At 40.3% G+C, this 16,090-nt stretch overlaps 1 protein-coding gene across 1 annotated transcript; it reads left to right on the forward strand.

Annotated features, from left to right (window-relative positions):
- The first annotated feature begins 237 nt into the window (after nt 1-237).
- On the forward strand, nt 238-7,528 carry LOC117734905 (voltage-dependent calcium channel gamma-4 subunit-like). Its single transcript, XM_034539234.1, has 4 exons — nt 238-460; nt 4,641-4,724; nt 6,307-6,447; nt 6,975-7,528. The coding sequence occupies exons 1-4, from the start codon at nt 238-240 to the stop codon at nt 7,526-7,528; spliced, it is 1,002 nt and encodes a 333-aa protein (XP_034395125.1).
- Nucleotides 7,529-16,090: the final 8,562 nt, after the last annotated feature.

Below are 16,090 nucleotides of genomic sequence, written 5' to 3' on the forward strand. Positions count from 1 at the left end.
CTCGGAGGAATTCAACGCAGAGTGCCAACGTGTCAGTATCGGAAACTTGGATTGAACTCCCACTGACGTTGAGGAGGAACAGGAGCACTACATCGAGCAGTTATTGGTCGAGAATTTGCTTGATGAGAGGAAAAACCGCGAGACGCGAACGCTTCCTCTCGCCATGATCACGGGCACCACGCGCTCCTCGCCGAGTGCGTAAGCATGCTGTGGAGCAGCCACACATTATGAGACGACATGGCATGGTGTGACCGAGGGATTCAGACTTTGCTGGCCATCGTGGGCGCCTTCGCCGCCTTCAGTCTCATGACTATCGCCATTGGCACCGACTACTGGCTTTACTCCCGGGCGTACATCTGCAACACCACTAATGCCTCCGCGGACGACTCCCAGATGCAAAGCAAGAAAGTCAGAGGCGACCTGACGCACTCTGGGCTCTGGAGGATCTGCTGTATCGAAGGTAGTGTAATAAGTTAGTATTTCTTATTCCATGAACATTTACTTTTTTGTTGTGCTGATTGGCATTGCATTTGGTCCAATGATGATCTGTTTGTTTTACGCCGGTGAGGTGACGAGTCACTAGAAATGGAAACCTGCCAAGGGGTGCATCATCAAAATCAGTATTTTGTATTTTAAACTATTGTTCAATGAGTTGAATAGCGTTACAAAAGTTGCGTGCGCATGATATTGAATTGAGAGGGAAAGTGCTGCTTGTTGCGCGCAAAAGCATATAGTTGTGCATGCGTAATACTTCGTTTGCGTCACTTGTATGATGAATTATTACAGATTATGACATAGAGAAGTCTATGTCTTACATTTTGTGACAAACAAGAAATGTTGCTTGCTCGTAATAATTGAAGGATTGGTCTTAATTGTCTCAGCAACTTGATATTTTTTCTTGGCAAATACTTCCATAAAATAGCTTCGACTGTTTACATTCATTTCAGCCTCAGACGTAATTAGCAAGAAACGGACTTGCTTCATGAAATCCTGCCAACATTTTCTTAGCTGTGGTGCATCAATGATCCCCAACAGGCATGAGGAGTTTGGGGTTGGGCTTTCTGCACTGGTGGAGCAGCTAGTTGTTGTTTGGGCACGTGTGCGCACCATTGCGCGCGACTGCTTCATTGGAAAGAAGCCAGATCAATGACATCAATCAGTTGATCCGTGAACATGTAATCCCCAGTGACTCCTTTCATCAGCCCAGCCCGACCTGTCGCTGTCCACTGCTGCCGGTGCTGAAACCTCCAGTCTGAATGATTGTTTTTCTTCAGTTAACTGACAATCCAGCTAAATGACTTGGTTAAATAAATAAATATAAATGTGCCAGACCACCTCAGATGCATGAGGCCAATCATGGCACACTGTAGAAACTTGCTGACTTGTTATGTTTGTAACCACCCCAACTGAAGGCAGAATTTGGTTGATCAGCTTTTCCACACTCGCCTACAGGTGGTAGGTACTCTGACGTGTTTATCGCTGTTCTTTCTTGTTATGCAGCCGAACAGAGGTTGCAGTTGCAATCCCAGAGGAGAAAGTACACAAAAGCAATTTGTTGTGTACTGTAATTGCATTTGAATTGTCCCAATCACATTACAGCATTACCAATGAGCACTGAATCATACAGTTTAGCCTATCGTCAAGAAAATGTTTCTTATGACATTTTAATTTTTCATTTCTTTATGCACCCTCAGACATGGGGAAGAGGCAACACGCACCCAAAGGTTTGTCTCGTATGGCAATCAATGCAGCCATTTTAGAAGTAACACTCCTTGCACTTTTGCTCTCCACTGTTACTACTCTAACGGGAGTTTTTTATATAGTATTATTTGTGGATTTTCTGTCAAGGATCAAAAGACAAGTTTAATTTCTCCCGCTATTAACCCTTGAGAAAATCATTAACAGAAGGGAGATGGAGTGTCCGCTGTCCTTAAGCATCTGTCGTCTTTTCCACCATCTTTTCTTTCCCCGCTTATATTCTTAGATGCGTGATACACACTTCTTTTCTTCAGGATGAGGACTTTTCAAGACATTGGATGTGTCTTAATGTTAATGATATCCAATCAGAGAATTAACATTATAGTCTGGGTTCTGTACATTCTACAATTAATTATTTGAGTTCCTACCTACCTTTGTGGCAGATTCTTTTCTCATTTATAAAATGAAAGACTGTATAGGGGTCAGAGGTTTACGTGTCCATTCATTTCGTTATCCATTTTTGAGAATTGCATTAGGTCAAATGAGCATAAATAATGGGTAAGCCACTTGGCTAACCTTGTAGAAGAAATTACGTGCGTGTCTCTTTTACGTGCCAAACAGATGTGTGTGAGGTTTGGTGCCGTGTAGAACAAGGAGGAGGTTCACTGAAGACGAGCGCTGGTGTCAAATGAGCTTTTAAAGGAAACAAAGTGAAGTCTTGTTCTGCAGCCAGCGAAATATGACAAGAATTCTCACTTAAGCCCATCACCTCTGATTACTTAACATGCTGGAGTGGCGCTAAAAGACCCCATGTGTTTTAAAAATACATGGGGTACAACATCAAATGGACAAATCCGACTGATTTGCTGTCAGCCGCCATCTCACCAAGTTTCTTTTCTTTATGCGATTATTTGGCATTATCTGTCATAAAGGCTGCTTTCTGGCTTTGTTAGTGTGTATGTGTGTTTCTGTGAAGTATTTGTGTGTGTGTTTGTATTAGTCTGGTGAATGCATTAGTAAGATGTCAAAGGCGTCCTCTGAGATAGCTAGAAATGGGAGGAGAGGGGGGTTAAGGTTGCCATGGTGAAGCTATGCTGAGTAATAAAAGATGGGCTCCGTTCTCCCAGACAGATGGGCTTTGGGGAGATACCTCTCCTACTGAGCCCACTCTCTTTCGCTATCTCTCCTCTCTCTATTTTTCTGACTGTCATTCCTCTGATTTTTAACACTTTATTTATTAATACAATTATTTAACTTTGCCGTGTTTGATTGTACAAAATAGCCCTACATTATTTGTTATCTTTTACCCGGCACCTGTCACTGCTTTTCCTAAACCTCTGGATGCCACACTCAGGAGAACATATCCAATTACACGGAAACACTGATCTTATTGATATAAAATACAGGCGAGATACACACCGAGTATAAGGAATATATTACTGAGTGATTGTGCTTCTGTGTCAATCCAAAGAAAGGGCTTTACATAAAAGATCAAAAGGAAGCTAAGGAAGTTGAAGAGGAAAACATTTTATAGCACTGGAGGCAGAGAAGTGGGTAATTGAGACGAGAGAGTGGCAAGAGAGACCGAAGACGAGAGTTTAAAGAGACTGAGAGGATGAGATAGAGAGAGTGAAGTTGGTAAAGATAGACCCGGTCTGAGCATGTTTAGTTCATTAACCATAAACATTTAGCAGACAAATGTGACATTAACTTTTTGTGCTGATGGCTAGAATGAAACCTTTAAAACAACACATCCTTATGGCCTAACAAATAGGGTGAACACATTTGCTAGGAAATACATAATTTCCATGACAAAACCTCAGATAGAGCTGTTTTCCCCAAAATGTAATTTAGCTCGAAGCTTTGCTAACTAGCATGCGTGAAGTTACATCCATGATTCATACAGTATGTGGCGTTAAAGGTACCCTGTGGAGTAGTTTATATATATTGTTAATGCACTGTGTGTATCCTTGAAACATGACAAACTTGTTTAATGCATTTAATTAATCATAAAAGGACATACAAAGCATGTTGAATATACATGTTAAAATGTATATTAAAATGTTGCATTGTTTTCATACTGAAGGGGTATATTTAATGCAGGCACATCTGCCGAGGAGATGTGAATTAGTCCAGTTGGGTTTTCTTTTTCAGATGAGAAGATACCATTTTTGAGGAAATTGTGCCTATTGAAGGAGTATGACGTTATCTCGACAACCAGATTATTAAATTTGAACATGGCGTATTGATAACTTTCTTCTGTTACAAGAATAACAAAGCTCTGACATTGCTGTTACCCTTTCACAGTTTATAGTGATTGAAAGAATCCAAGCTGTGTTAAGTTTAGCTTTTTATAAATTCTATACAGATACATGTCCATTGATACATGTGTGTGTGTGTGTGTGTGTGCGTGTGTGTGTGTGTGTGTGTCTAGCAATGCTTAAGAGCAACTAACACAGTAGCAAAGGCAGAAATGACAGGATGTGGCAGCAAAATCAGACGTCGGCCTTTTAGTTCAAAGTTTAACCTTTCAATATTCATAATGCTCCAATGTTTTATTCTCTTGAAAGTGGAGGGAAGGTTTCTCGATGAAGAGACTGGGTCTCTGAATAGAAGGTGCCTGAGGGCTTGAGAACCCCAGATCCACAGCAGCCGGTCCTCAAATGCTTTCTGACATGGTTAGAGGTGAAAACAAGACAGTTCAAAGATCGGCTCCTGTTTTCTTTAACTTATTTGTCTCGTGATCCTAAATGCTGCACATTGATTCAGTGGATGGTCAACATATAGTTATTTTTAGTCCATCTCTCCGAATTGGAGAATCTCATGTCCTGCTCCATTACAAGGCACATTATTTTCCCTAAACGGTTATGATTTCATCGCTGCACAATCTGTTACTGTCACCAGTCTCATTCACACTTTGTGTGCGTTTTGCTTGTCAACAGGTATCAACAAAGGAAGCTGTTTTCGGATCAATCATTTTCCAGATGATAACGACTACGATACAGACAGCTCAGAGTACATCCTACGTAAGTCATTGCAACCTCTTCCTCTTCAAACCTCTTAAGAACCTCTTCAAGAACCTCTTAAACTGAATCCCCCATGAAGGCCTAATGTCAAGGCATTCATTTGAGCTATAGAGCTGATAGAATGTGTTGTGTGCTGATCAGTAATAGGTTTAAAACATGAATATACTCAAAAGAGTAAAAGACCTCACATTTAACTAGTTTGATGAAGACTAGTCAAAATGGTCAAAACACTATGGGTGGTCTTATTATAGTTTGATCCATCTATCCATTTTGCTTGAGGTTTCAGATCAGCTTCACCCTGTATATCACATTTGGCTTCTAGTTTGATGCCCTGTGCCAAAAGCAACTGTTTCCATATTTGCAGAAGTCTAAAAGGATTCATTTCAACATGTCATGGAGTCACTTGGTTAGTGTCATGGGGAGGCCGGAGCGTCTGCTCTTCAGGCCTCAGTATCTGTGGAAGCTGAGGCAGTTTCTGCTCTTCTGTCACTCCCTTAATTTATATGTTCACTTATGGCAGCGTAACAACATGTGTCAGCCAGGAGTGCTTTATGTTGCCATTTTTAAGCTCGTCAGAAATGTCATCAATTGGCATGTGAATATTGCCATGAATGACCGTATAATGGGATGCCTGTCTTCTAGATCCTGCATAGTGCACGTACACGGTTGTTGGCCAGCAGCCTTCTTCTTCTATGTATTGTTGCATATGTTGGCTTGTTTTCACTACCTGATCAGTGGAATAGAGGGCAACCATTTTAAGGACCATTTTAGTTTACCTTGCATCAAGGTAAACTAGGATTGCAGTTTCTATCTACAGCTGTCCAAAATGTCATCACGTTTGTCATCTGCTGTCATCATCATTTGATCCTGTTTCACATTTAAAATGAATGTGAATTGGTCATAATTAGAACATGAATTATTTAGTTTTGTCACATTGACCTTGACCACCAACATCTAATCAGTTTCTCCTTGATTCCAGGTGAGTGTCAAGTTATTCCCTCAAGGTATTCCTGAATTATGCATGAGAATGCCATAATTATCATGCATGTTCGGACGAGCAACCGAAAACTTAATGTCTCTGGTCACAGCTGTCGCCGGCCCTAAAAGAATAGATAGCTGCTACCTAGCGCTCACAAACTCCTCAGGGAACCCAGTCTGGTCAATATGTTTGTATTAACAGGGGATTAAATGACTACGTGAAAGGTGAAAGGTGTTTCTCATACACTTGGAATCACCTGCAGTTCCCCTCAGCTCTGCAGAGAATTCTGGGGTCTTTAAGCTTTTACGGTTTTTACAGCCTGCAACTTTACTGTTTTGGTCTCTTTTGCAGCCGATGTGACAACAAAAAAGAAAAAAAAAATCTGATAAAGCTATTGTTCACTACCCTCAAATGAGTGAATGTTGGATTTGCCATGGGGACATAAATATTATATTACTGCTACTTCAACTTTCTACGTTTTTTACTCATTTTAAATGAATGACATGCTAGTCCGCCTTTGTATTCATATATTTATAGCTATGTGTTGCTTCATTTGACATATTGACAAGAAGGCTTCATTGTCTCTCTGTCTACTATGAACAGGTGCAGTGCGTGCATCGAGCCTGTTCCCTATTCTCAGCACCGTCCTGCTGATGGTGGGTGGCCTGTGTGTCGGAGTTGGACGCGTCTACAACAACAAGAACAACATCCTGTTGACTGCTGGCATCCTGTTTGTGGCTGCAGGTAGCACGAGACTGACGGCACCCGTCAGATAAGCACACAAACAACAACTAGATTCTGTGCACAAACCGGAAGAGGGAGAAGGACTTAAGCAGACAGGGGGAGAGGACAGACACATGAAGGTCTCCCTTCGTTGTGTTGTTTTCCCATTAAAACAAGTGCCCTCACCTTATACACTTTGCATCTTCTTTTTTCCCTTGAAGTGATTATTTTATAATTATTTAGTAATTATTTGTGAATATTCAAAGAAGAATGTGAGAAGGTGAACATCTGCAGGGAAGGTGTGGATGTTCAAGTTGCTTACTTGTTAAATAGGCCTCACTTTGAAAAGTTGATTTTCTCAGATGTTGAATGTGATGAAAGTATAGATGTAGAGAGCAGAAGTCTGTCAACCCAAACTGAGTCAGTCTCTTGATGAACACAGTGCTTGAATCTGTAGGCCTTATCATCCACTTGTCATTTATAGCTCTTCTTTAATCTTCCCTCTTCATTTTCTTCATCTCTCTCCATCTCATCTCTCTTCTATTCAGGCCTGAGCAACATCATTGGCATCATCGTCTACATCTCCAGCAACGCTGGGGATCCCAGTGACAAGAAAGACGAGGACAAGAAGAACCACTACAACTACGGCTGGTCTTTTTACTTCGGTGCCCTCTCCTTCATCGTGGCTGAATCCATGGGTGTTCTTGCAGTCAACATATATATCGAGAAAAACAAAGAGACGCACTTCCGAGCCCAACGTGACTTCATCAAAACCACCTCATCTTCTTCACCATACTCTCGCATCCCAAGTTACCGCTACCGGCGAAGGCGCTCGCGGTCCAGTTCGAGGTCAAGTGACCCATCCCGCGAGCCCTCCCCGGTCGGGATGAAGATCGTTGGAGGAAGTGGGGGAGGAGGGTTGGGCATGGGTTTGCCAATGGGGGATATATCTCTGTACGCCCTCAGCAGGGACCCTATGAAGGGCGGAAGTGCGACTGGAGGGCCCTACAGTCCAGAGAGGGACTCTGGGTTTTTACAAGTCCACAACTGCTTTCAGAGAGATCTGAAAGATGGCGTGAACAGGAGGACCACACCAGTATGAGGCCAGGAGTGTATTGCTGTGTAAGACCATAAGCTTGATGGAAAACATTAGATATTGTACAGTTGATGAGAAAAGACAATTCCTCTCCGGAGCTGTTCAGGCAGCAACGGTGTTGAAAGGTCAGAGCTCAAAATAGTTTTTTGTTGCGTCCTTCTGTAACAGAAAAGTATCGACTATGTTTCATTTGGTGAGAGAGGAAAGATATAATTAAGAATAACCTTTTATAATATGACTGTATCTGAAAAGTGGATGCAGACATTTTGTAGTAACAAGAGTTATATGATTATTAATTAAATTGCGAAATCCACTATTTGTGAGGCTGAATACTTGTTCTGGCATTCTTTAAAGGACAATTGCTTAATAAAAGAATTAAGCTTTTAAAGGCTCAATATTGAACTACAGGTAAAAATAGCTGGACAGTGTTTTAGAAATTAACTTATTTCTTGAGACAACATGTTGTTTGTCTCCAAAATGTGTCAAAAGAGGTGATTCATGTGATTGTTTAAGTATTCATGTATTGTATTTGCAGCCTAACACAACTGGTGCTAACTTAACCTGTACACCTTTGATAGTCTTAAGCCTTTCCAACTGCCATTTAAATACTTCTACTCTATCTCAAAAACCTCTCACAAGCTTGTGTGTGAGTCAGGTAATAAATATGTGCGCTACAGTCTGTGAAGTGTGTGTTACGGCTCAGATACTGCCACACTATAACACATATAGCAACAACGTCTCATGGAAGGTTGTGATATAGTAATGAAGTGCAATCTATTGGTTTTGTGTACTGGGACATGAATTGTTGGTATTTTCGTGTCACTCGGAACAACTTATTTTCTGAATGTTAAAAACTAAAAGTTAGGTTTAGGCAACACAGCCACATAGTTAGGTTTTGGTCAAACATTAGGGTTGGAACCAACCACCTCCTTCCCCGTCTTTTTGGATATGAAATACTATATCACCTGCTCTGCTTGTCGCTTAGTCACGTGGATGCATTTAATGTTTGTGTCCACTATGAAAAAGATTCTTAATTGACTTTCCGTTGGCATTATTGTCGTTAAGAGCGACGAGAAAAACCAGACAATTTTTGATGTACACAAAACCAATAGATTGCATTTCGTGATTATTGCCCGACCTGCCATGATATTGGGCTGCATATAGATCTCTGTAGATACATCAACAAAAATGACTAGGCACACATAATGTCAGTACATTCCAGTATGCAGTGTGATGTATCAGTGTACATATTATTTGTGTAGTTGGCTTTCCATTTGCTCAGGGACGATGAACAGAACAAATTATTAGTACTTTTGGAGATCAAGAGCTAACCATGAAAGAATACATATGTTTAAGTTGTATTTGGTTTTCCTTACCTCAGCCAGACAGACTGTTTGTTGTGTGGGTGTAAATACAGAGGAGAGATCACACTGTATGTGTTGGTGTTAACATGACTCTTGTTTCTACTGCCTTTCTATTCAGAGGGTTTTTTGATACGTTTGTAGCCAATGCAGAACTCCTATTTAAAGTATTTCTCTACTCTTTGCCCCGTATTTTGACAAAATTCATTGCAATTATTATTGCATGACAGATATTGAACACTTGCACTATTATGGCAATGGACGGCTACATTTGTATACAAATCAAGTTATTCTCTTGATTAGTTCATTGGTTAATACAAAACCCCAATATCTTGTTAGTCTGTAAACAAGAAGACACAATAAAAATATGGAATATTGAACAACATCAACATGAAACGGAAAATACATTTAGTCATATTACACCATAAAAGAGGAGGCATTTGGCGGAACAGGAGTGTTTTTAGAATCAAGCACATTATGTCACATGGTTTAATTTTGTCCTGAAGGTTTTTGTGGATCTGTGAGTGTTCGGGGTTAACACATTGAGCCTACCAAGCAACGCTGTCTTCTTAGCCACAGATACATTTTATTCCAATATATAGTTGTATGTATAGTGTTGTGTGACATGAAGTTCAGGGAGGTCCATGTAGATTGACATGATAATCCCATATGGAAGAGTTTGTGAGTTGATGTGTGACCTCTATGAAGGACCTTTATTGTATTAATTGGGTTTCAGAATTGCAATTCTCTGAAAATGTGTTGTTATACCATGTCAGTTTGGGGATTCTGTATGTTATGGACTGATTTCCATGTAGAGAGGATGTATTAGTGTGGACATTATTGTTTTTTCTTTTCTTCTTTGCTTCTTTCAACTGGTCAAAAGTCGTGAAACAATTCACCGCTGAATTGTTGCCCCTCCCAAGCTGACTCCTCCCCTCTCCCATGCTGGGCAGACAACAACCCTAACCCTCAGTCAGTGACTTTCAGTCAAATACTGGGATTTAAAGAGCAGCTATCCTAAATAGTTGATGGAAAAATTAAACTTACTAATTAATTAACATCACTTTGAGACCTGCTTGTGGTTTCATGCCTAATATGAATAGAGAATTGGTCCACTGCGATTGCTATTCTTTTAAGAGGAAGTGTTTTGCTCATGACACAGGGCTGATGGGTCTGCTATGCTCTGCTACCAAACGGCGTGTTAGACAGCCGGGAAACCACAGGGAGTTAAAAGAAATCAACATCAGCCAACTTAATGCTTCATTGAACTAACAGGCTCCCGAACGCTCATCCAGACTTCAAAAAGCTTGTCTCTAAACAAGAGATGGAGCAAAGTGAGCATTGTATATCTGTGAAGGGTTATTACAAGTTGAAATGACTCTTTCTTTGTTGAGTACATGCGCGACTGGGTTCCACAGTGCCATGTGAGGGCGTAGCGTCTCTGCAGAGACTCTGCTCTGTCCGCTATAGCTGTCAGTCAAGTCACTGACGTAGAGAAGGGGAAGCCTTGAATTAGAATAGACTTCTTTTCACTCTGCGGTTGTGTGATGTAGACTATCTATGCTATGCGAAACTGGTGACTGGTGACTTGTTTCCCATTCCAGCCCTGAATTTGAGAGTCTCTTTCACCTCTCTCCTCAGTCCATCACCCAGACTGTTAATCCCTGAATTTCAATGCCACTGATATTCTCATCTACAATAAAGCTGTACCTCCACTCCCTCATGTCACACGACAGTAAATCTTCCCCTCCGGTAATTGCAAGGGGGATGGCCGGGTCAAAACTCCATGCAGTCACAGAACTAGCCAACATGCTCGTTAGCATCGGTACCTCGCTGTGCAGGAAAGATCAAATAATGCTTCTAAACTCGACCATACTCAGGTTCTGTCTTTGTACCTGGATTTGTTGGCGTGACAAATGGTTCAGCAGTGGTTCGCACTTCAGGTACCTTTTATGTATCTTTATGCTAAACCGGATACACCCAATGCCATAACAAAGATTTATTTTAAAAGTACCGTAACAGCTATCATTTTTGTAATTAAAAGCTTCTTAACAATATTTTGGATGTAGTTGCAGATAATTTTTTAACAATATTGTAAATGTCTCAACGATTTATATTCAAATTGGGAATACATTTTGTATGAAATGAAGCCATCGACTGACACTAGATTTTCTGCAGCTTATCTGAAAACAAGCAAACATTTCTCACTGTAAACCTGTGACTATAACCTAAATAACCCTTTACATAAGATATTTTTTGTTAGAATTTAATTATTTAATAAACAACTCACAAGAAAAAAGGTGTATTAAAATCAAGACAAAGATGAATAAGATATTTCAATATAGTAAATTGGTACAGGAAATAATTGGGGCCATGTGAACCCGTTTGTCAGAATATTGGTGAAAGTCCTAATTGTGAGATTGGTGCAAAGATATTTCTGTCACATTATTTAAAAGGTAGAGTGTGTAGCATTTTGGGAATCTATATATGTTTTCATTAGTGTATGATCACCTAAACCTGAATTGTTGTGTTTTTGTTGAGCCCTTTATATCTAGATAGGGAGCCTCTTCAAGGAGTCTGCCATGTTGCACCGTCATGTTTCTACAGTAGCCCAGAATGGACAAACACTAGCCAACTAGTGCCACACTAAAGTAGTGTTATTATGGTACGACTGGCCTTTGAGTGAGGCGAACAGCATGAACATGTTTTGCACTTGGCGGCTCATGTTACCACAGTCTTGGAAAGGGAGGAGTAAACAGAGGGGTATTTAGTCAGTTGCAACTGCAACCACACCCATAGATGCCCCCAAATCCTCCACACCTTTTGCCTTTTAGTGATTGTTTTCTATAACTGTGTTTCATAAACTTCTTGTGCACAACCCTCAACCTTCTTTGGTGTGTGTGGAATACTTACATGTTCTGTTTCGGTTGAGGATTTGCATGTTTGGTGAAATAGAAACATATATCAATAGTGTATCATTTATGGTACTACTGGGCCTGTAAATACCAAGTGTCTTTAACTATTTCCATGAGAGGTTTGTATAATTGTATAATGTATAATTTTGCTGATAAATTACTCTGAAATAAAAAAAAAAGTGAATAGAATTTGACTATCTTTTTGGATTTTCTTTTAAGGCATAAAGTTTGTTTATAATTTATGTGAAAAAGTTGAAAGCATATTGATTTGATATGTTTGACTTATCCCCATAATAACTTTATTTGTATTGCCCAATATCACACACAAAAGGTGTGGAGTTTGCACCCTTACCAACCCTAACACTACAACAGCAATCATTTTGAAACCAGCAACAGGTCTCAAAGAAGAAAAGGAAAAACTTGGTAATAAACCAGATTCTGATTCACCTTTTTTTTCCAAAGGCCTATTTTATGTGGAGTAAAAGTAATGGACACTGTTCTCACAGTGTCCTTGAAGTCAGGGGGTAGTTGCTCCTTTGGAAGTCCTCGTTAGTGTCATCTTTAAAAAGAATGGTGAGTTGTGTAAAGAACCGGCATGATTAGGGTTCAATGTGCTTTGTGTTGTTTAAAAAACCTCTCAACATGAATTATAATAGAAGTCGGTAACAATTTCTGTCTGTAGATCATATACATTTACTGAAGCTATAATTGACAATCATTTTCCTCATTCATTAATCTGTCCATTATTTCTAGAGTTATTTAGGATACAACATTTAAAATGTAGATATATTTGAGTATGCTCCTAACATTACCCTTAAATCATCAAGCACTCAGGCAAACACCCTCTATAAATCAGACTCAGTCTTTATAGGGTGACTGACTCCTAAAGCCAAAATAGATTGACGTATGGGGAGTAAAAATATTTAGATTGAGCACCAGTACTAAGCCAAAGGACTATAGGGGTGTCCTTTGTGTCACAAATATAGTTCAAAGGAGTCAGCGGTAATTCTAGCCTCCCCCTGTTCATACAGGGTGAGAGGCGGGCTGGATAGGTTGATTAACCAAACCCGTAAGGAATGGGAGACACCTATGCAGATACAGTAAACATAATCAGACTGAATTATTTTTCCCATTGAATTTCACAAGTCAAATAAAAGACATAAATCACAAGTCAGAGGTCTGCAAGCAAGCTATGCATAATCTTCTTTGTTGTGAAGTGACAGTGCTGACAACTGCACCATCATGACAGCCTCCCTAAAGTCACAGGTTCCAGTTGTTTTTTGGCAGAAAAGCAAAATGTAATTTAAGGACATTATGAGCTTTATTTTCATACTTTCATACTTTCAGCTTTAGAGCTCACAATCAGTTCATTGTAGACCCCAAGGCATCACAAACAAGAGCAAATAAACAGGTTCTGAACATTAAGACTTAAATGCATGTGTGTTATGACGCACTGGACTTTACTGCATTGTTGGATGAGTGGATGATAATAACACGCACTTTCCATTTGCAGCCCAAATTCTAATGGACTTGTTTAAAACCTGAAAGCTCCTGTTCATGTGCTGTGAAATCTTTCATAAAGCTTCCGCAAGTGGAGTCCTCATGTTATCAAATCGCAGCAGGTAAAATGACAAGAATAGAAGATAGGTTGCTGTTTAATTTTATTACCTGTGCTTTTCTTACTGTACAAGTGAACACGTCGTCGGTGAAAAAGGCAGATTGAAGGTTGAGATGGGCAATAACAACGACTAAATCTTCGCGGTAAATATCTTTAATGGCACAGGTTTCCTTGGCAGTACATATAAAGAACCCTCGCATTACATCTGACTTTTATCATTTACAATTCCTCCATGCAGTGGAAAATGTAAATATTTTTCTTTCTATGCTACACGGAGTCTCATTAGCAGGAAACAAGGTGAATGTTGCATGGCATAACCCTTATGAGAGCTCATGTTTTCTTTTTTCTTTTTTTCTTGGTTTTGTTACATCTACAGGGCCTTTAGGGTGACTTATGATAATCACTATAATTATATAGCACCTTTTTAAAAACAGAGTTTACAAAGTGCTTTTAACAGACAAAGCAGCAAAAGCAAGGCAATGAAACAACATAAAGCTAAACAGTGAGACATAGCAATACAAACTCATATGATAAAACAGTACAATAGAGGAAAGGATAAAACCAACCGATACGATAAAAAAATGTGTTGAAATGTTAAAGCCAGGATTGGGGTGATGTGAAGCTATAGCTCTAGTTCAGACAGGAAGACCAAACCCCTCAACCCCGCCATTTATTCCTCATACGTCTGCCAATCATTTCTCACACACGCTCACTCATTGTTTACTTGCTGTCATCGTTCGGCGCTGTTAATCACGACACCAGGTGTGTAGATCAGCTGGTCTCCTCTATCCAATAAGCACAACGAAACAATGACATGCTTAGCCAATCATCTCGCTGCTGTCTCATTTAAATATGAGTGTCTCTCTACCTTGCGGTCCTTCATGTTGCTGTTACGCACCCCTCCACCTCATCAGCCACCACCAAGGTCTGGACTCCACGGGGGGATTTATCTTGTTACAAATTACAAATCTCCCCGTAGAGTCCAAGCGTCAAAGACTCTGAGACTTTATCATTACATATCATCTGTTAACAATAAACATTATCCTTTCTTTATCTGACTGGTCTCTCCTGATTGAAGTGATGTTGTCAGTTAAAACCAGTGAGAAGCCTACAAGAAGTTTGAGGAGAGAGTGACTTCTGGTTGATGCCACAGTAGTAGTCAAGTCTTGAAAAGATGAATGCATTACTGTTTCCATGTCAAGGTGAGAGAAGATTGGTTTAATATCGAAAAGGTTCTAATCTGAAGCAAACAGGACCGGACAACTTTTGTGATTTGTGGTTTGAAGCTTAAATTTGAATCAAATAGTATTCCTACGTTACGTTAACAGTCAAGAGGCCAAGGGCACTTTCAATGGGACTGATTTGGGGGACTAAATAATATGATTTCTGATTTTGAGTTATTGAGTTGAAGACATTGTGACTGTGGATGAATTAAGCTAGTGGGAGCATTTATGCGGAAAATAAAATTGTACCTATGAGTTTACCTTGCGGTACACCACAGCTAATATGAGATGTAGAGGATGAGTAAAACCTATGGAGAAGAGTGGGTTCTATCTGAAAGGTCAGAATAAAACCAACTAAGTGCAGCGTCCTTGATGATTAAAATGGCATGGTCTACTGTGTCAAAGGCTGCACTTGGGTTTAAACAAATTCAAATCGAGCTCTACCCCTTTGTCGGCTGCTAACAAGAGATCATTGGATACCCCTCACTAATTTCACCTTTTAAACCCACTATAATTTCACACAAATGTGGAGAAATCTTAAAGAATGATTGTACCTTGACACTAGAGATGACACATTGAGCATCTCAATTAAGAAACAGTTGGTCCATGGCCTATAAATCACAGTGTTATGTGGGCATCCTGACAGGAATTATTAAAAGCAGTATTGTTCCATCAGGGAAAATTGTGTTTTGACAGCGGGCGCCTCGCTGCTGCTCTTTATATACAGTAAACAGTAACCCCCTCTTTCTCCTTATACAGTAAATAGTCTCCAGAGACAACTCCACACTCAGGCTGTGTTGTCGTGAGGCAGAGAGTGAATGTACAGCCACTTTAGATGGATGGAAACTAGAACCAGGGGAAACTATTCTCACAATACTGAAAGGTCCATGTTGAAAGTTGCATGTTCGTATGGATAACAGAAATGTGTATGTGAGTCCACTTATTGTGGCACGATACACATCTCCACTGCAACCGGATACGTAGACAGCCTGACAACTTGACTCACTAGTCACATTTATAGCATCCCCCCCCCCCCAGTAAAACACCTCCCAACACATGCAGCATCCTCTAAACGCCCATTGCCCCACCATGACAGACATTTAATTTGGTCATCAACTTTCTTGATCTTCCTCGACAGCTGTAGGTCTAAACTTGCAGTCGCACAGTTGTACAGCAACTCAATGTCAGTCGGGGAAAGGAGACTTATAACTAGGACAGAGCAGTCTGGCCCCTTCCCCTTCGAACCAGAGGCACAGATCTGCGACAGGGGGAGAGGAGACACTATTCTCAGGCGGAGTGAGAAAAGGAGAAGAGACTTTGTGTGAATCTTGCTGCAGTCACAGAGGAAAGAAGCCCCTGGGAGACAGACCAGTGTGTTCACATTACACTTTTTCTTTTCTTCATATCAGGAGAAGAAGATTCACTGAGCCGAAATCTCCCCACCTGGAAAC

This window comes from Cyclopterus lumpus, chromosome 1, assembly GCF_009769545.1.
Source record: "Cyclopterus lumpus isolate fCycLum1 chromosome 1, fCycLum1.pri, whole genome shotgun sequence".
Classification (NCBI taxonomy): domain Eukaryota; kingdom Metazoa; phylum Chordata; class Actinopteri; order Perciformes; family Cyclopteridae; genus Cyclopterus; species Cyclopterus lumpus.

What these genes read in the sequence shown, in the direction of transcription:
- LOC117734905 (XM_034539234.1), top strand. Translation starts at nt 238, where the DNA reads ATGGCATGGTGTGACCGAGGGATTCAGACTTTGCTGGCCATCGTGGGC. An exon ending in CAGCTCAGAGTACATCCTAC is followed by an intron (nt 4,725 to 6,306) that starts GTAAGTCATTGC and finishes TACTATGAACAG; the next exon opens with GTGCAGTGCGTGCATCGAGC. An exon ending in CATCCTGTTTGTGGCTGCAG is followed by an intron (nt 6,448 to 6,974) that starts GTAGCACGAGAC and finishes TCTTCTATTCAG; the next exon opens with GCCTGAGCAACATCATTGGC.